This window comes from Pempheris klunzingeri, unplaced genomic scaffold (assembly GCF_042242105.1).
Source record: "Pempheris klunzingeri isolate RE-2024b unplaced genomic scaffold, fPemKlu1.hap1 Scaffold_61, whole genome shotgun sequence".
In the NCBI taxonomy this organism is placed as follows: Eukaryota; Metazoa; Chordata; class Actinopteri; order Acropomatiformes; family Pempheridae; genus Pempheris; species Pempheris klunzingeri.
In genome coordinates, this window is record NW_027254965.1 from 135,337 (window position 1) to 155,077 (window position 19,741).

The 19,741-nt window shown below is 41.2% G+C and overlaps 1 protein-coding gene across 1 annotated transcript; it reads left to right on the forward strand.

Annotated features, from left to right (window-relative positions):
• The first annotated feature begins 488 nt into the window (after positions 1-488).
• On the forward strand, positions 489-18,314 carry LOC139224822 (semaphorin-3E-like). The gene is made up of 17 exons (XM_070856128.1): positions 489-609; positions 9,018-9,178; positions 10,031-10,090; positions 10,477-10,596; positions 12,544-12,634; positions 12,842-12,958; positions 13,422-13,564; positions 13,660-13,774; positions 14,371-14,440; positions 14,526-14,670; positions 14,985-15,210; positions 15,513-15,604; positions 15,985-16,026; positions 16,242-16,408; positions 16,728-16,798; positions 17,124-17,257; positions 17,814-18,314. Exons 1-17 carry the CDS (start codon positions 489-491, stop codon positions 18,312-18,314), a joined length of 2,376 nt encoding a protein of 791 aa, XP_070712229.1.
• The last annotated feature ends 1,427 nt before the right edge of the window (positions 18,315-19,741 follow it).

Sequence of the window (19,741 nt, forward strand, 5' to 3'; positions counted from 1 at the left end):
TTCTTTTTTTCACGTCATCAGATCAGAAAGACTGGATCTAAGCTGGGCATACAGACAGACAAACAAACAGACGGACTGACATATGGACAGAGAGCAGTGGGCACTGCAGCGTGAATGTAGCAACTGGACTTCTTTTCTCCGTGGTTACTAAGACCAAACAAGGATAATAACCAGAGCACTATCCTGTCCACCGAGGTAGTGGGTGGATGCAGCTTTCAGCAGAGTGCTATAGGGGAAAGCAGTGACTGTATAGAAGCTGCAGAGATACATCAAGTTGATCCACATTGTTATGATCATCAGAAAAAGCACTGTGATCTCCAAGTAGACTTTTGCTGGATTGATATACTTGACATTCCTCCTGTTAAACATTGTTTGCAGAAACTTCAAGGTTAAAGAACTCTGGACTTTCTTTCTTTTTTGGACTTTGCAGCCCATGCTGAGTAGACTTGCAGGATTTCTGTTTAGATGAAAGTGGAGTGTGTGCCTAAATGAGGATGGCAGAGCACATAAGGACTGTGTATCTGACACTGATGCTGCTGTATCTTGTTCTGCTGGGCACGGCTCACACAGCCCACAGCATCTACCCGAGGATACGGCTCTCCCACAAAGGTAAGTGCGTTTCTTGTATTACATTTAATTCACTTTGGCAACAAATAGTGATGTTGCATAAAAATTCAAATCCTCTGTCATGTTGCACCAATGTGAAGGCAAAATAATCAGTGCAGCCTGAACCGAAACTAGCATTCTCTGTTCAATGCATTCAGTGAAATGCGTTGAAAATCAGGCAGGTGTAACAGAACAGACTTTTCCATCTGTTCATAGACCTCTGCTGTCTGTTTAAAGCAGTATTCATTACAGCATTTTTGTTGGTGCCACTGAAATCAGTTAAATTAATAGTTTGAAATGGTATGACACCTTTGTCTGACCTACAACAAAAAATGAACTAATACTTAAAAATGTTCTTTCGACAAAGTAAAGTAAGAAAAGTGACATCTTCTGTGAGTAAAAGTTGCTGCAGGTAATCATCATCATGCAGAGAGGATCCATGTTTTAGTCTGAGAGAAAAAGTCAGGGTTGGATCTCAGAAGGCTGACTTCTGCTCCGACTTCGTGAAGTGCATACTTTTCTTCACTCACTGCTGATGTTCAAGGAGCCACCTTGTAGTTTGTTTTGATCCCTCAGCCATGGTGGCTGAGAATTCACAATGTGGCTTTCTCTCGTGCCATAGTGGCAGAGAGATGGAGGAGGTATTTGTCTGGGGGCATGAATATGGGCAAAGCTGTTTATGTGTCTGAAAGAGAGAGAGAGAGAGAGAGAGAAGTGTTTGTGTGTGCCTTTTTACGTGTGTGTGTGTGTGTGAGTGTGTGATATGGATGTGCATGCGTTGGTATGCAGATTGATTGTTGTGTATCTCTTGGACAATAATGGGGTTTTTTATCTTTTATCTTATCTAGATAAAACTGTTGAGTAAACACAGCTATTTTTCTCACAGTTTCTTTGATCTCTATAGCAACAGAAGGTGATGATTCCACATAAGCCTGTTAGTCATGGTTGAATATAGGTGTGGAATTTGGATGGTCAATAACTCATAAATATGGTGATGTTAGTCTGAGTTGACGAGTCTGGTTCATCAGTTACATATGTGAGGATGGGTTTACTGTTATATGATATGTGCTGTATACTTTATCTCTAACCTTACTGTATAATGGACTTTGTTAGCTACAAGACAATAAATAAACAAATAAATAAATAGAATATGGCACAGTTTTGAAGTGAAAATTAATGGAAACGGATGAAGGAATTGAAAGAATTTGAAGGATAAAATAAAAAAATTGGGACTTCTGGCTACAATTAGGTAAACCTCAAATACCAACACAAGTGAGCAGATCAGTGCTGATGTGCTTAGTCATAAATGTCAAATAAATGTTTGTCATGATCATGACTTTCATATATCACCCAATTCATTAACGGCCTGAGGGGAAAGCTGTTACAGTGATTGACACCCCGTCTCTCTCTTTTTCCCTCTCTCTATCTCTCTCCCTATTTCTCTCTCTCTAATACATGTTCTGGCTAGCATGGAGTGCTATGAAAAGGCTCCAGTTGGATCCTATCATTATGGAATGAAAAACATCTAAGTCTTAATATATGCCTCATGGGCTCTGCCAGTGATTTTTGCACACACCCTCAAATCCACACACACACAGGCAGAATACTGTGAATTCTTCACACGCCAATGACTTGGATGCAGTTCAGGGAGATGGAGAGGGATGTGGTTTTAACTATTCACCCTCAGGACTAAGAAAATATTACCATAACATCTGGTATCAAAACAGGGTGGAAAAACTAGATTCCTCTTTGAGAGACAGATTGATCATGTGAAAGAGAAGTTAACAATATCAGAAATATTCACTACATGATAATGGTTAGATACTACGTGTTGGATCAATAGAAATCTCAATGAAATATCAGGTCAACTTTCTCCTGGTTTCTGGGAATGAATTCCCTTGGGCACATCATCATATGTTTCGAGGATGACCTTAGTACCATACAGTATGGATCTGTGCATGCTTTGATGTTAGCCACACTTCACACATGGCGTGGAATTACGATTGCTCCCTCTTTCATCTATTGCCGACCTTCTTGTCTAGACTTCTGGACCAGTGAAAGTTTTTCCAACTTTGCACATTTCACTTTCATCCCAGTCATCCTTTAATTTGCTTACACCCCCAATTAACTCCATTTCCAAAAGGTTGTTACTTAAATCACATGGAGTTACAATCACAGACTCTCTGCTGTCTTTATAGTGAATTGACTCAAATCTTTGACTGCACAGCTTCCAAAGACCTTTAATGCAAGTTAAATAATACACCTCAATTGCTTAGACTCCCTAAATCCTGGGTTATTATTCATAGAAATGCACTGCTGGGAGATCTGCGCACTATAGAACACAAATTAAAGTGTACTGTTTCTTTTGTACCATTTTTTGTGCCTTTGGACTCAGATCCATGAGATTTGGATCTGCATCATCCGAGGCTCTTGGCAGCAGCGTCAGATCTACAGGCCTGTGGAGTGAAACGGCCTCTTCTTTTAGGACAACCATCAATTCTGCTGCTAATGAGGCTCTTGCACAGTTAACATGTGTCAGAGTCCCGGCAGGCTGCAGGTAGACTTATTTTGCTGCCCCTACCAAGCTGTCTGTAGAGACTGTGATACAGCAGTTTTCATACTAATGGTGACATAATCAGATCAAAGTCACTTCCAAAAGCTGGAAAGTGCTGGAAAGTTTAATATGCAGGCTAATGACACTTATCTTTACACGTTGCACTTAATTCTGAAGGTGAGGTCAAGTTCGCTATTCAGTTCCTATTGATTCAGTCATATCAGCTAATCTAAATAAGCAGTGTGTTTTGGGCAAATCAACATAATATATTCCTAGTATAGGGAAGCTTAAAATTTCCCTCCTCCTCATAATAGATACTTGGAACTGCTTCAGTAATGTGCACTTACAGAAATCATTATCTGGTAAATAGAACAATGAAGACAGCAATGGTAAAACATTAATAAAATCTGAGACATGTGCCCATGCTCCTGTTTGTAGCAACAAAAAAAAATCTACTTGAAAAAATCCCAATTGTTTCTCACATTCCTGGAAAACAAAATGAGTTGGCGGATTCTTACTGCAGACAAGCATCACCTAAAAGTGTGTCCTCATAAAAGTGTTTAAAGAAGTGATCATGGGAGCAGCTATGGCAAACACACAGACTAAAAGTTGGTAATTTCACAATAATCATATTGCCCAGGCATTCCTTCAGCATGTCTGCTGAAAACGTGTTTATCAAAAGTGGTAATCGTTAAGTAAGATATAAATATTTATCTTAAGCAGGTCTGTGACGGTAAATTAAGTTATCCAGAGATGCTTAGCTGTTCTGACAGGGTTAACATCATACTGTATGTGTTCACTTATATAAATGAACAAATGTGATTTCCCAGTTTCAACCCAACATTTGTCTCATAGAAAATTTAAAGAAAAGATGGTTAAAGCAGCTAAGTTTAGTTTAGCTAAGTTTACTCATACGCTATGAGTAAATCATTGTGTGTGGAAGACATATACTTTTCTATAACTGAATGCCTGTACTTTGGTCAACAAATGCTAAAACATTTCCTTAAATTGTGAGATTTAAGCAGTCAGTGGAGGTGCACGTGTGAACATGGGAATTACTCAGGTAGCAATTACTGATGTATGAAACCCCCACCTTTGGGCTGTAAATTTGAAACCTTCCTCCTCAGACAAGAAAAAGGTCTCACTATGTATTTTACAACCTTGAAACGACGTGACTGTGGATGACTTCTGAGGGTGAGATGGGGAGATGGGGAATACCAGTGTGGCCTAAGGATGCATCTGCTAAAAAGAAATAAAGGGGAGGATTTGCACATACGCACACACACACACACACACACACATATATATATATATTAGCTAATGTGAGGTGAGGAGTTCCATTAACTTTTTTTTTCTTTTTCCGGGAGACATATAATTAACATTTACCGCTTTGGATCATGGCCAGAGGGCAGTCAAAGAGCTTATATCAAAACACTGGAAAGCGAAGGGCACGGTGACGATTAGATAAATCACACCTTTTAGGAGAGCAAAGGAAAAATATGGAAAATGTATGAAAAATATTTTTTCAACCCTTCCCCCTCCCCTGTCTCCTAACCTCTCTCCCTCTCTCGTTTTCTCATTTTGTCTGTGTACATCTCAGCATCCTCTCTCTCCCATTGTGTTATGTGTGTGCTCTCCAGTTCATTAATGAGATGTCCAGAGGGGAAGGCAGCTGGTGAAACTCTAATATCCTTTCTGACCTTTTCCCACTGAAGGGACCAGGGAGAGGAGATGAGTTAAGTTTCTAAAACACGAAAAGGAAAGCAGGCACAAAGATTGTTTGAGTCTTCAGAGAGTATGTTACAAAGATATGAAAAAAGAGGATGAAGGATGACAAGTGAGGTGAGCACTTTAAGACACAGAAATTGATTATTGTAGGCTCCCATTTTAGAAGCAAAACAAATCTTGTTTTTCCTTCATTTCAGTTTGCCTCTGGTTTACGGCTACACAAGTTGTTGGCTAAACTTACAAACGTGCATGTTAATGTGCTGTAGATATTCCACACAAGTTATAATTAATATAAAAATCAGTTAACACTTTATGGGCTTTTGACTGATAGGGCTTTTGACACACAGTATGCCTCAACGATAAGTAACTCAATTTGGCACAAAGGTTATGAACATGTGTGGTTGAAGCAGTATAGTTTGGAACAGATGGGGAAAGGCTTGGATTAAATGTCAGTCGAACACAGCACGTTCCCTTATTTGGAAAGCATATTAAAAGATAAGACGCATACTGTAGGTGAATTACATAGATGCATTTTTTTTCTATTAAGAGGTGTATATCTGGGTAATATTCAAGGTGCTCTTAAAACATCAGTGAAGTTATAAACTTTCACTCTTTATTGCAGAAGAAGAGAAGTATGCACTGCTCTCTCTCTCTCTCTCTCTCTCTCTCTCATCTTGTTCAGACACTCCATGTGGCTTTCATTTTGCTCTGTGACATCATTCCCCCCCCACACACACACAAGAGGATACGGGAACACCGATAATGGCATAACACCCCAGCTCCTAACCCCACCCCCAGGGGCTCCACGGTCTTACTCAGGCCTCAACACACGGCACAAGGAGAACAGACTCCCCCTTTATTCTTGTCCCATTTAACTCAACCCCACTCCAATAATTCTCTTTGTTTCTGCTCCAGCACAAGTCCCATTACTCAATCAGTCCATACGCCTATTTCTCTAGAAATATGAGACTGCCAACCTCAAGTTTAATTTGTGACATGAAATGTGTGCTTAGTATTGACAATAGATCAAACTATGCTATCAAATCTAATCTGTTTTTAAGTTTCCCGAGAATTGTTTTTTATGAAGCCCTGTGCGCATTTATTTTGGTGTCTTTACCTAACATGAATATTCCTCCCTCTGGTGCTTGGAGACCTAATCAAAAGGAAGTTGCTACTGCAGACACAGAAATACACACACATAAGCGTTTTGTTCTCCCCGGTGCAGCAAAACAGTGTTTCCATACACGGATAAAGAGGAGATCACAAAGTTTATTTTGATTTCACTTCACCAAATCTTCCCAGGCATCTTTCACCACTCCTCAGACAGCCGATGAAAGTGTCTGTCTTGAGGGAGTCCTTCCTCTATGTGTTTTCCATTTGAAGTGGGATCACAGTAGGGCCATGTGTCTCTCTGGCTCAGTTGCTGATGGAGAAACACCCTCCTCCTCCTCTTAGCTCCTTAGCTGACGCCTAAGGAGCCCTCACTGGCTGCAGATGGCGAGAAAAAATTTGAAGAGGAGAGAGAGAGAGAGAGAGAGAGAGAGAGAGAGAGAGAGAGAGAGAGAGAGAGAGGAAAGGGGAAATGTGGAAATCCCCCCTTTCCCTTTTTCAGTCTGAGCAGTGCCTGCAACTGTCTGCAACTGGTGCAGTTAATGACAGAGGAGAAACCTTTTAAACAGTATTGTGCCCTGTGAAGCATCTCTCAGTGTGTCAGTGTAACATCCACCAACTGTTTATTATAGTTACTCTGTAATCATGTTTAATTAAGTCAATTAATCAACACATTCTTCTATTATAGATGTGATTATAGTTTGTATACTGGTAGGGAATGGGTTTTCTTTCTTTCTTTCTTTCTTTCTTCCTTCCTTCCCAGCTGGTTATTGCTTGAGTTCCTGTGTCTGCTTAATCACATGAGCATGCTGTATGCTGTAGAAACATTCCAGTTCAGAGTTAACCACAATACATCTTAAATATCATATTTACAATCCCACACATGCAAACAACATTGTATGAAATGAAATGTATCTGTGTCTTTGTCTGTCTATGCATCTCGCTGTGCACATGTGTCCATATGGATCAGCTGCCACATATCGTTATTGACAAAGACAAGTGAATAGTAGATTGAAAAAAGAGCTTGGCTTATGGAGTGTATACACCATCACTTTAAATAGCCGTCTAAGCCTGTCATCTAAATAAGTGGTAGCAGATTTGACTTCTCATGAAGAAGGAGCCGATTGTTTGACACTAACACTTGTAGCTCGAGTGGAATGCTAAAGGACTGTCCTTGATCCAAGTTCAGCTTAACTCAAAGGGAACTGTGAGGAGATAGAGGGGAGAGACAGTGTGTGTGTGTGTGTGTGACACAGTGTGTGTGTGTGTGTTTGAGAGAGAGACAGACAGAAAGAAAAAGAAAAGAGCTAAAGTGTGTGTGGATTAGATAATTGCAGGAAACTTGTCTGAGCCCTGGCAGAACACCACTGCCACATCCCCTCAGCCTCTGCCACCTAACTACCCGAGATCTAATGCTACTCAAACAAACAGTCGCTTGTCTCCAACCTAGAAATCTTAATAGCAACAAAATATACAGCCACTCCTCTGTGGATACCTAATCCCACATTAAACAAATAAAACCTTTCCATGGAGTTTACGCTGCTGCTATGAGTATATCTACAGAAATGGGATAAATTCTTTCTCTTTCTATCTTGGAGATCAAGTATCACTAAAAAATATACAGATGGCGTAGGAAAACAAATCATACAATTACCCCCTGCAACCCCAGCGGGTCGAGACATCTCGTTATTGTTTGAGACAGCAGATAGGTTGTCTTCCACTCATAATATAGCTGATGTTTTTTTTTTTTTCTCTCTTCATTTAAAGAGAGCTTCAGAAGAGCAGTGCATGCATGTAGAACAAATGGAGAGAATACAGCCTGCACAGTGGTTGAGCTATAAATCTGAGCGCAAACCTTGTCTGCCTGAATCAGTCTTAGGTTTCAAAAGCTCTGCTAACACACACCAGATCCCTCTTTATGTTTTTTTTTTCAAGGACACCTGGACCAACCAGGTCATGTGTTAAAAGAAGATTCTTCAGGCCAGTGTGACCCAGAGGAAGTGCACTCCTCTGGGCCTTCAGCGCTTAGTTTAAATCTCTCACCCTCAACCTCTCCAGAAGCTCACAGAGAGCAGATACAGAGGAGCAGCCTGTCAGGTTCAATCAGATAGGTACAACTGGGTGTGCTACATGTGTGCATGCAAAGCATCTGTGTCTATTTCTGTGGTCATTTTGATGAGTGCGTGTTGATATTCAGTGACATTTCCGTCATCGTCCACTGCTTCCTTCTCAGAGTAGGATTTTTCAAATCACCTAAAGCGAGACTGACAGGGAGTGGCAGCTGATTTCAAACTAATGGCAGATAAAGAGACTGGTTCCGTTTCCTGTCTGATAAACTGCTTCCTCCTGGCAAAAGAGACCATAGGCAGCACAGTGTGCATCAAATGTCTCTCCCATGAATCACAACATCTTTCCCAGGACTCATATCCCACTTCTTTCATCCTTGCCTCTGGAAAGTGCCTTCAAGTGCTCTCTCAGTTCAGCTTTGTCTAGGGGGTAGCATTAGTGCTTAAAGCACTTTATTGGTACTTACTGTTGTCTGGGAGGTTGGCTTTGAACTGCCTATACTGTTTTATGCCATGTGAACCTTTACTGATGATGAAATCTCGATGCGTTGTAATTCTATGACCAAGCCAATTACACGTAAGCGTGGTTTAATTGAGAGAGAGGAGGCATAGGTGCCACATAGGGGGATAGCCGAGATGGAAAGATAACCCTGCTGTTTCTCTCTTCCACTCTCTTGAGGAAGTTACGAATCAGAAACATATGTTACAATATGCCCCTGGCCATGGGAGCAGTTGGGACTTAGGCACAGGTTAATGGAGGAGTAAGAATTTCCTTAGGGGTTTGGGCACATTTGATCTTGCTGGTTAGTAGAGGCAATGAGAATCAATGTTTCAAATGAAAACTATCTATCTACATACGTAGCCAGCTAGCTATCTCTACCTAAATTGTAGACTTCTTTTGTGTTGCTATAATTCTCTTGTCTTTGTCTGTGTATGTGTGTTTTTGACGGCAGAGCTTTGGCAGCTGAACAGGACCTGGGTGTTCCAGGGACATGGAGCTTCTCTTCAGCCCCAGACCATGCTGCTGGATGAGGGCCACGAGAAGCTTTATGTTGGGGCCAAGAATACTATGTTCTCCCTTAGCCTGGACCAGGTTAACACAAACCACAGAGAGGTACACCCATTTTCATCCCTCCCTAAGGAAGAGAGACTAGCGATGGGCAGCTTCTCACTGAGCGAGATCAACTGAACCATTTTCCTGAACTGGGACGTATGAGTGAAGACGGAGAAATTAAATCAGACTCGAGCCCGGACAGTCCGACAACTGCACTTAGTAAACGAGATCGAATTAACTGCTCTCTTAAACTGGAACATCTTAGCAGGTCATTTGTATCACAAGACATCATTAACATGAGCCTAAGGCCACTGTCATTATGGGTACTTCAACTAATAATCATGACATCAATGTGAATCCTAAGATGTACAGAATTACATTCAGGGTACAAGCACAGCAACTGATTCACCAATACTGTTGCAAGTGTTAGCATGTAGCTACTGGATGTAGGAATAAGCGTACAGTTCGTGAATTTTAGCATTAGTGTGGAGCTAACTAAGTGTTAGCATACAGTTTTGTGGGCCAGGCTGCACCAGCTGTTGAACTCACATGTGCTGTAACAGAGTGCCATATTTTACAAAACGTACCAACTTGAAGGAACCAATTCTGTGAAAAGATTCGGTCTGGCCATCACTAAGCGAGACATATTGAACTCACACCCTCAGGTCAGTAGGTTAGCCGAAATTTTAACGAATTTGTGCGAGTGTCCTTATAGGTCTGTGTTCTGTATGAAAAAAGTTCTTTGACTTTTTTCACTTGGTGGCATTATATCCCTCTGAGAGTATTATGCAATGGAGAAAATGGTTGATTAGTCAAATTCATCTGTACACTCAATCATGCATGCACATGATTTTTTAAATTAAAGATGAAAACAAGAAATATATGAGTGCAACTGGGTTTTTCTTTTTTCAGATCCAGTGGGCTAGTACAGAATCACAGGTAGAGGAGTGTTTGATGAAGGGGAGGGAAAAGGTAAGGGACACCTTCTGCATTACTGCACATGTTCTCAACTGCATTTTGGAAGCATGGCTTAGGTTGATTGTCAAGGGCAAAGCACAAACGCCCAGTTGATAATGTACATTGCAGTGTAATTAATTTACACAAGAATTATTACATAAGAAGACAAATCCATTATGGAGAAAGATCCTGTCAGCATGTATGGATTGTTGTACATATCTCACTGTGCTCATTAACCTTTGTTTAACCTAAAGTATTGATGTTATTGATGATGCAGTAAAAGCCTGGCATTTTTCCATCTCACCATTTTCTCTGCTTGGCCTCAGTCTGCCCTCATGACCTCTTGCCCAACCACCCTCCTCCCCTACCCCATCACTTACTCTCTGTATCTCTTCCAACAGCTGGAGTGTGCAAACTACATCAAGGTTTTGCAGCAGTACAACCACACCCATTTGCTGGTGTGTGGAACAGGAGCCTTTAACCCCATCTGTTCTCTGGTCAGAGTGGGACACACAGGGCAGGTGAGTCCCAAAGACAGAAATCGAGTTTGTTTTACCAACGAAATATTCAAGTGGTCTTCAAATAGTTCCTCCTGCCAGAAATCTTTTCAAAATCATGCAGCACTTTGACATTATTAAGTGTTAATCCATAGCGTATATTTCCAAATAGGCTATTTCTTGCTTCTGTCTCTAACTGCACAAGATGAAAAGAGATGATTATTCCAATGAAAATGTCGTTGTTATTCTTATTCAGTCGGCCAAATTACCCATTATGCTCCTCTACACTCTTCCCTCTTTAGATGGATGTAGCCAAAACATTCTTCACACTGTTTTGATAATGTTTTAGCCACTGTTGGCGAAAACACAGCTTGGACTGCTGGGCTGTTCAACATGCTACTGTAGTTGAATTTATCCTCCTAGCAACAAGGAGTGATGTGAGCTCGAGATGGAAAAGACAGTGAGTAAGAGAGGGGGAGTTTTTGTTTTTTGTTTTGTCTCCTCAGAAGGAGGGAACTGTTTGGCACAAGGTTTTCATTTATATTAGAAGAAAAGCTGACACCACTGCTGTCCAGGTAAACATGGAGAACAGGCCAGGTGCTGGCTTCTGCAGGAGAAAGTTTGAGGTCATGGAAGACTAATGTTCTGTCCTTTTTTAAGGGTCAAATGTGAGTGTGTCAGCTGCTTAAGTAGGTTTTAAGTGCACAGGGGTGTTTAGCGCGCACACTGGTGCCTGTACAAAATTGTCTGCATACATCTGTTTGAGAATATATGTCTACAGAATGACACATATCTCTCAGAGGTTAAACATAGAACAGTCATAGATGTGTCTGTGTCTGTGTGTGTGTGTGTGTGTGTGTGCCTGAGGTGTATTTAGACCACGAGGCGGGGAGAAAAGTTCCACCCTGCCTTCCACCACTGGTCCAGTAAGTCGGCCAGGCCAGTTCCAAACAGGACTCACATCACTGGAATGCTCATAGAGTGAGCAAAAGTAGATCAGTATGAGCAACTCAACCTTTCTATGAGATTCCCTCACATAAATTTACTTTCCTGGTGTATGCGATTACATTTGGTCTACAATTACTATTAAACTTAAGTTGAATAATATTTGGATAACAATAAACTATGTTAGAAAATACTATTGCCATTAATCAAGCCCACCACAAATCAAGTAAGGACCACTGGCCCAGACACATAAAAAACATAAAAAAAATAAAAAACAGCACATATTTCTGAGTACTGCAGAGTAATATTGATTCAGCCTATTTTACCTATTTTCTGTTTGGTTTTGATAGACCACATTGCATGATGGATGAGTTTAACCCAGAAACTGACTTCTGTTGCAGTCACACACAGGGCAGTAGTCACAGCACAGTAGGGTTCCATGACTACTCATAAATCAATATATGGCATGTCCTCTGATCTGCCAGTGACAGTCATAAACACTGTGGTGGCCCACAACATATGGGCTGTGGTCCTAGAGGGAGTTTAGGGTGTATATATATATATATATATATATATATATATATATATATATATATATATATATGTGTGTGTGTGTGTGTGTGTGTGTGTGTGTGTGTGTTTGTGTGTTTGTGTGTTTGTGTGTTTCTGCCACCTGCTGTGGCACCAACATCAGAGGAGTAGGAGTAGTGAATTCACTATGATATAAGAGCAAAGAATAATTGGTTATACACATTCAGACATAAGTCTTTCATTTGGTCATCCATCACTCCTTGTCTCATCTATCTCTCTTCCTCCTTCTAATCCATCACTTTCGGATCCCTCCTCTCTCTAGTTCACCTCTATCTCTCTCTCCATGCATCATCCGCTGGGAGTTGTCTGGATGTTGTTAAGGCCTTTGCAAGGGTACAGATGTTGAGTGCCTGTGCATGTGGTATTTATATTCATGCATATTTGTGTATGAATAACGATGCATGTACCTGTATGTGTTTTGTGTACTGCCTGCAGGACTGGCAGTTTGCTATTGAAGAGGACATTATGAGTGGCAGAGGACGCTGTCCATATGACCCCAACAGTCCCTGCACGTCTACACTCTCCAGTAAGACACTGCTAAAGCGCCATTGAAAGATTACAATGTATGTTTGTATTTCAGATGGGTGAAGTGACTTTGTTGACCTCTAACTAGTCAATACTGCCATCTTGTGGTCTTAATTCATGTCAGTATTTTAGTCACAGTACAAGAGGGTTGCACTTTATGGATTGTTACTAATTGCAAATTTTTTGCGTGTGTTCGTGTGTACATTAGGTGGAGAGCTGTATATTGGGCTGTACACTGACTACTGGGAGAATGATGGTGCTTTGTGTCGACTTAACAACCAGACCTACACACGCACTGAAAGAGACGACAGGCAGCAACTCAATGGTTGGTTTACATTACAGGAAAATGAACACATTTACCTTCATGTGCAAACAGACACAGTTTGACAGTTCAGAAAATGAGAGCCATTCACATGAGTTGAATGATTCATAGTCATAGTCAGTGTTTTCTGTATATATATTCCTTCACAATCCTAGTAGTTTAATGATGGGTAATCAAATTTATTTAGTTGGTCATTAAATGTTAAAGTCTGGCCAAAATGTATTGTTGATAGCTACTGTGTTCCATGACTTGGCAAAGTAACAGTTCTCATCAGGACTGGTTCTATTTGAAGATCCATTGGCTCATATTGTTCAGTTTTTAAGCAATAGTATCAAATTCTTTAAGACATTCCTTCTTAAATTTAGTACAAACTTAGAGTTTATAATAGGTACATGTTTTTTCCAGCACCTAGTCACAAACTTTATGTTTCATTCTTCACTTTTGTTTCAAATTCCTCCTCCTACAGAACCTAAATTTGTGGGGTCAGCAGTTGTACCTGACAACGATGACAGGGATGATGATAAAGTTTACTTCTTCTTCACTGAGCGCGAGATGAATGCCGAGGGAGTGAACAATGCCGTATATACTCGTGTTGGGCGAGTCTGCGCGGTGAGAATGCTAATGCTATAGAAAGATTTCTGGGGATAATCCGGCGAAAACCTAAAGTACAGCTCTCACATTCCACATCTGCCTTCATCTCTCAGAATGACCAAGGAGGACAGAGGATGCTGGTGAACAGATGGAGCTCCTTCCTGAAAACTCGCCTTATCTGCTCTGTGGCCGGACCAAATGGCATTGATACACACTTTGATGATCTTGGTAGGACTATAAGGAGACCTTTTGCATGTCATCTTATTTATTCAGTACTAAACTTCAGGTTTTTGTGCTTGATAGTAACAGACACATCTGCATCTACACCCCTCATGAGAGCCACTAGAAACACTAGAGAGATATTAAGAACTTTTGTTGCATTGTGCGCCTGATATGCAATAGTGGTAACCAATAAAGCACCAGTTTGTGCCTCTCATATATTACTATTACATTCAGGTCACAGAGCAAAGCATTCAATTTACTGAATTTAACAATGTTGACTGCTGTTCTGAAATCCAAAGGCTCTCCTAACCATCTGGATGAAATACATATTCTGCTTGCTGCAGGATAAAACAGATTAAACATGTTTCCCCAGCTGTTAGTAGTAATGATTTACAAAGCTCCCAAAAACAATTTCTAACAAACTAGCAGCCTTGTGAAGCTGATGTAAGCATTTTATTAACATGCTAACATGCTGATGTTTAGCAGGTATAATGTTTACTGTGCTGATCATGTCAAAGTTTTCACGACATTTCACTTAAACACAAAAACCTTAAATAGTATGGGTAACCAACAACGGCTGATTTCTACATTCTGTGTTTCAGAGGATGTGTTTATTCTTAAGAACAAGGATGGGAAGAACCCAGAAATCTTTGGCCTCTTTAGCACAACAAGGTGAGTATATGATGACAATGGCATTTCAATATGTAGTCACAGTTCTATTACCCACTGAATCACTAATAAAGCCTTCTTTTTGCAGTGCGGTGTTTAAAGGCTATGCAGTTTGTGTCTATCACATGGATGATGTCAGAGCAGCCTTTAATGGTCCGTTTGCTTACCGAGAGAGACCCGAGCATCACTGGACACCTTATGAGGACAGAGTCCCCTACCCCCGACCTGGATCTGTGAGTCTCAAAGTCTGATACCAGTATTTTTCATGGGGTTTCATTCATTATGCATTCACAGCACTCTCCATTCGTCTGTGTCCACGACAGACGTCCTTAGAGAGGGACAGTGTTGAGAGCATGTAGGACAGCTCAGGTGAATGTCAGCACTGTTGTAGCTACATCAGCAGGTCATACAGGGACAGTGTGAGCCAGCCAGACAGTCAGCTTTTTTTCTACACTACAAAGTACCAATGCAATTAATGGCCCACCTCTTTCTCTATCCCTGCTCTTTCTTTTTTATCTCTATTTCTGTCACACCATCTCTTTGACAGTGTGCTAGTAAAGTGAACGGAGGTGGCTTCTCCAGCTCTAAGGAGTTCCCTGATGAAGTTTTACGGTTTGTGCGATCTCATCCTGTGATGTATCGTCCAGTCCTTCCCCAACACCGGAGACCTATCCTGCTGCAAACAGAGCCAGGCAGGAGAAAGCTGACCCAGATCGCCGTGGACAGAGTTCAAGCCCAGGATGGACACTACCATGTTCTCTACATTGGCACTGGTACACATGAATGAATCCAGAATGCCATGCATGTCTCCCTGCAAAATATGCATGTGCCTATATGCGAAATGAAAGACAAGCAAGAGATACTCGTGACATGATGATAGCATAAAGTCATATATTAAAAATATATTAGTGAAACACCAATACAACAGATGTCGCACATCCTGGGATAATTTTGGACCTGAGATTTTGCACTGGTTGGAAAAAAAACTGGGAAAAAAAGAAAGATTCATGCCTTTACCTGTAAAACCCTTATGTAAGTAACAGTGTCTTAACAGTAACAGTCTTTCTTTCTTTAGACGACTCAGTGGTGTTGAAAGTTATCACCATCTACAACAAGGACACAGACACTATGGAGGAGGTGCTGCTGGAAGAACTGCAAGTATTCAAGGTACTCTATTTTTAGCTCAAAATGTGCAGCAGACTTAACTGAGCACACAATGAAAGGGATTGTTTTGAAATCACTGTTGGCTAATTTGTGGCCTTCCCATCATCACAGGGCCACAAGTATGATTGTGCAGCCATCTTGCTGAAGATCTTCATAATGATTTGAATATATCAGTTCTACTTAGATTAGTTACACTTGAAATCTAGTCTGCAGGCAGTGCCTGCTGATATTTTAATTAAGACTTGATTTGGGATGGATAGAAGCATGACAGGAGGCCTCCAGTGATGAAGAACTTTACGTCTGCTCTTGTGACTTTATTCTCATGGCATTTGATAAACCACTGAATAACAGGAAAATAACAGGAAAATGTTTGATATTTGCAGATGCCAGCACCAATACGAGAGATCATAATATCACCTAAAAGGGTAAGAGGGTCATCTCAATCCCTGCACAGTTGTTTATTCATGCAATTCTGTTGTTCAGCCACAAGATGTTAACATTGCAGCATTTTTTATGACTTTCTACTAACATAATTTAGATGTGCTGTAGCCTGGCTACTTGTAGCTATGTTGAATATATAAAAGTGGATTCTAGTAAAACTGTGTTTCGATGTTAATGGTCCATGCTGCTGGCTTCACAGCAACAGCTATACGTGGGGTCAGAGTTGGGTGTGGCCCAGGTCAGATTGCATCAGTGTGACCTCTACGGCTCAGAATGTGCCGATTGTTGTCTGGCCAGAGACCCCTACTGTGCCTGGGATGGTCTCACCTGCTCCAGATACTATCCTGCTGGAGTCTTCACCAAGAGGTAACAGCATACACTCTCTGACACAGGACCCATCTTTTCTACCTGCTGATGTGTGTGTGTGTGCCACAGCAGCTGTTCACACCTTCACTTGTACTTCTGTTTCATCATAGCATCTTGCCCTGAATGGCACAGTGCTCTGAAGCTGGTTTATCAAGTCATTATCACAGGCTCTGAGAGACTTGACAGCCAGGTGTTATGTAACGTCTATCAGTATGCACCCGATCACCTCCCTTCCTCTTTCTATCTCTTCCTTTCACCCATTTCTTGCACTTTCATCTCATGTTAAAATTACTCTCTCTCTCTGCTTCTCCCATCTCAGCAGACGATTCAGGCGGCAGGATGTTCGCCATGGCAACGCCGTCCAGCTGTGCAATGGGCTGCAAATTGATGGTTAGTGTAGAAAATGACTGTGTGATGTGTGTGTGTGTGTTTTGTGTGTGTGCACATGGGCATTCCTGTGTGCGGTTACTGGTAATGCAAAATTTTGTCAGACAAATGCTGTATAGAAACAAGGAAATGATGCTGTTCTTCAAAAGCACTAGACTCAATATTAGAAAATATGAATTCTTCATGTGTCACTGCAGTTGGAGGTGAGAGAGGTTACTGTGCAGTAGATTGGGGTAGAACAAAGCACTCTGTCTTTGCCAGTTAATTAAAGGTCCTTTACATTCTCGCCTCACTGTTTTTTATGACGTGTGTGTGTGTTTGTGTGCAGATGAACAATGGCACAGAGCTGAGGAGAGGCAGGTTTACGGTGTTGAGAGCAACAGCACTTTACTCGAGTGTTACCCTCGATCACTTCAAGCCAAGGTCCTATGGTTCTTACAAAAAGGAGGAGAGAAACACGAGGTGAGTTCAATGGGCCTATTCACAGGAAAACTACAAATGTAAACGTACTGAATATATAACACTACAAACACAGATATGAAAAGATACAATGCACTGGACTTTAAAGCTTTAAGGCACAGTTAACTTATTTTTCTACCCTAACCCTTCCAAAACCATATGTTTTTTACCCCTATAGAGCAGTCTAATTTGACTTACAGATAAAGATATATTGTTGTTCGATATTTATATTAATGATGCCAAAATGATTTGTAACCCAATTGTTAAAAACACCCAGCCACCCTATTCTGTCGTTTCAGTATGAAGAAGTGTTGAACCTGGAATGGATGTATAGCTCACAGAACCTTAAGTACAGATGCACTGAGTGCATTATTGAAGTACAACTGCACCATTCCTTAATCCATCCTTTACTTTAATTCTGCAAGTTTTCTAATTAAAATTCCCCTTAGGATAAGAACAAATGCAGCAGCAGGGCCTCAGATGTCTGAACTACTAGACTTAAATAATGGCTACATCAACTGTTAGGAAAAAATTGGTTAACTTTTTTTCCTCCATGAAGGTCCGAGGTGACGAGCGGGTCGTCATGACCTCCCATGGGCTGCTGTTTTTACGAGTGAGAAGCTCCGACGCTGGTGTGTATGTGTGCCAGACTGTGGAACATGGATATGTGCACACATTATTACGTATCTCTCTACATGTGCTCAGAGGGGAGAGGGTGGAATCGGCTATCCACAGGGCCAATGATGGGGACGGAGAGAAATCTGCAGCTCTCTGCCACCCCTCTGTGGGTCCCCCGCCAGGCCCCAGCATCAGTCCCAGGGCTCTGGTGCCATCCTCACTCCCGGGCCCCTACTCCAGGCTGTGGTACAAGGAGTTTCTTCAGCTGATTGGCTATGGGGATGCCCAAAGAGTAGAGGAGTACTGCGAGAGAGTGTGGTGCTCTGATAAGAAACGCAAAAAGACCAAAAGGAAGTATGTTCCTCCCGGTGGTGAGAAGAGAGGGAAAGGGAGGGGAGAGGAGAACTCCCATCGAGCGCCCAGACACACGTTGGACACCTGAGGAGAACAGAGACTGGCTGAAGATACACACACGCACGCACACACACACACACACACACACACACACACACACACACACACGCACGCACGCACACACACGTACATACACACAGTCTAAAGGTCAGACTCACTCACAGTGCTTGCACCATGTAAAAGGTTTTCACTTTACTTTCAACAAGACTGGTAACAGAGGAACACCAGTAGCAGACCAGCTATTGTAGCTACATTTCTCTCTCAGTAGTTTGACTGTGATGTTCCACTAACTTTAAAAGTAATAATTTGCCTTCTGCCTTTTTGTGTGATGTAAATTAATTATCTGGTGCAGACCCTGCATAATTTCTATAACTGTCAGTGTCAGTACAAACCAGAGGCCCCGGGAGGAGATGGACTGATTAAGCGACATTGCCTCTGATCTGAAGAGACAGAATATAATATATCAGCTCCTACGGACTGACCCAGCCAAGCCAAGCCCAGCTGTCAATCCAAACGCACACAGAGACCGCTACACTAAACAATTGCTCCACCTCTCTTTCAATGGCTCAATATGACAAACTCTTGCTGTATCTATTATGAGAGAAACAACTATGTTAAAGGTAATGGCATAATCTTTTTGGTACAATGATAACTTATTTTCTTGGTCTCCACTTTGAGTTCTGTAGTTGTTTAGATGTCGTAAACTGGATAATATAGTAGTGTTGTTTTTGTACAGAGAAAAATGCATTGAGATTTATGATACTGCTAATTTGATTATAATGTGGTCATGGCTGTGGTGTATATGGTTAAAATGGCCACAATGCATACAGTAAGATGTTGTGATGCCACTACTATGGATATTTGAGGCATGTTTTAGTTATGACTATGCCCTCCATGGAAATAATAACTATTTAAGCACTTGTAAAAATTGTTACAGTAGATGAAAAGTGGTCCTATCAGTGGATGTTATTGTTATTGTAAGTGTCTACATTTACACTACATCTACAATTGTGAGCAAATGTACCAAATGTATTGTGTGTATTATATATTTTATTTATCTAAAATTCAGGGTGGTCTTTGTGTGCACATTTGATAAGTAAGTAACTGTGTATTCAAAAAGTCATCCTTCTCTGCCAGCTGTCCCCTCCTTTTTCCTTTTCCCTCTCTCTCTTAGTTATTCTCCCTTCCTCCCCCTTCATTAACTCCCCTTTTTGTTCGTCTGTAGCAATGTTGCAGATGGGATTCGTAATTACCACCCAAAACAGCAATGTAGAACGCCACTTTCCCCTCATAAGAAAAAAAGACAAATAAATGTTAGGGTGACCATCCAAGCATGTCATTAGCAAAACTGATGAGTCAGCCTCATGAATATTCAGTTAATTCCGAAATGACAAAAATATCAAACAAACTGATGTGACAGTGAAATGCATTAGTTGTCCAGAGGATCACTCCTTT

Coding starts and splice junctions, on each gene's coding strand:
- LOC139224822 (XM_070856128.1), top strand. CDS start 489: ATGAGGATGGCAGAGCACATAAGGACTGTGTATCTGACACTGATGCTG. Junction 13,565..13,659: donor GTGTTGGGCGAGTCTGCGCG/GTGAGAATGCTA, acceptor TTCATCTCTCAG/AATGACCAAGGAGGACAGAG. Junction 15,211..15,512: donor TGTTCTCTACATTGGCACTG/GTACACATGAAT, acceptor TTCTTTCTTTAG/ACGACTCAGTGGTGTTGAAA.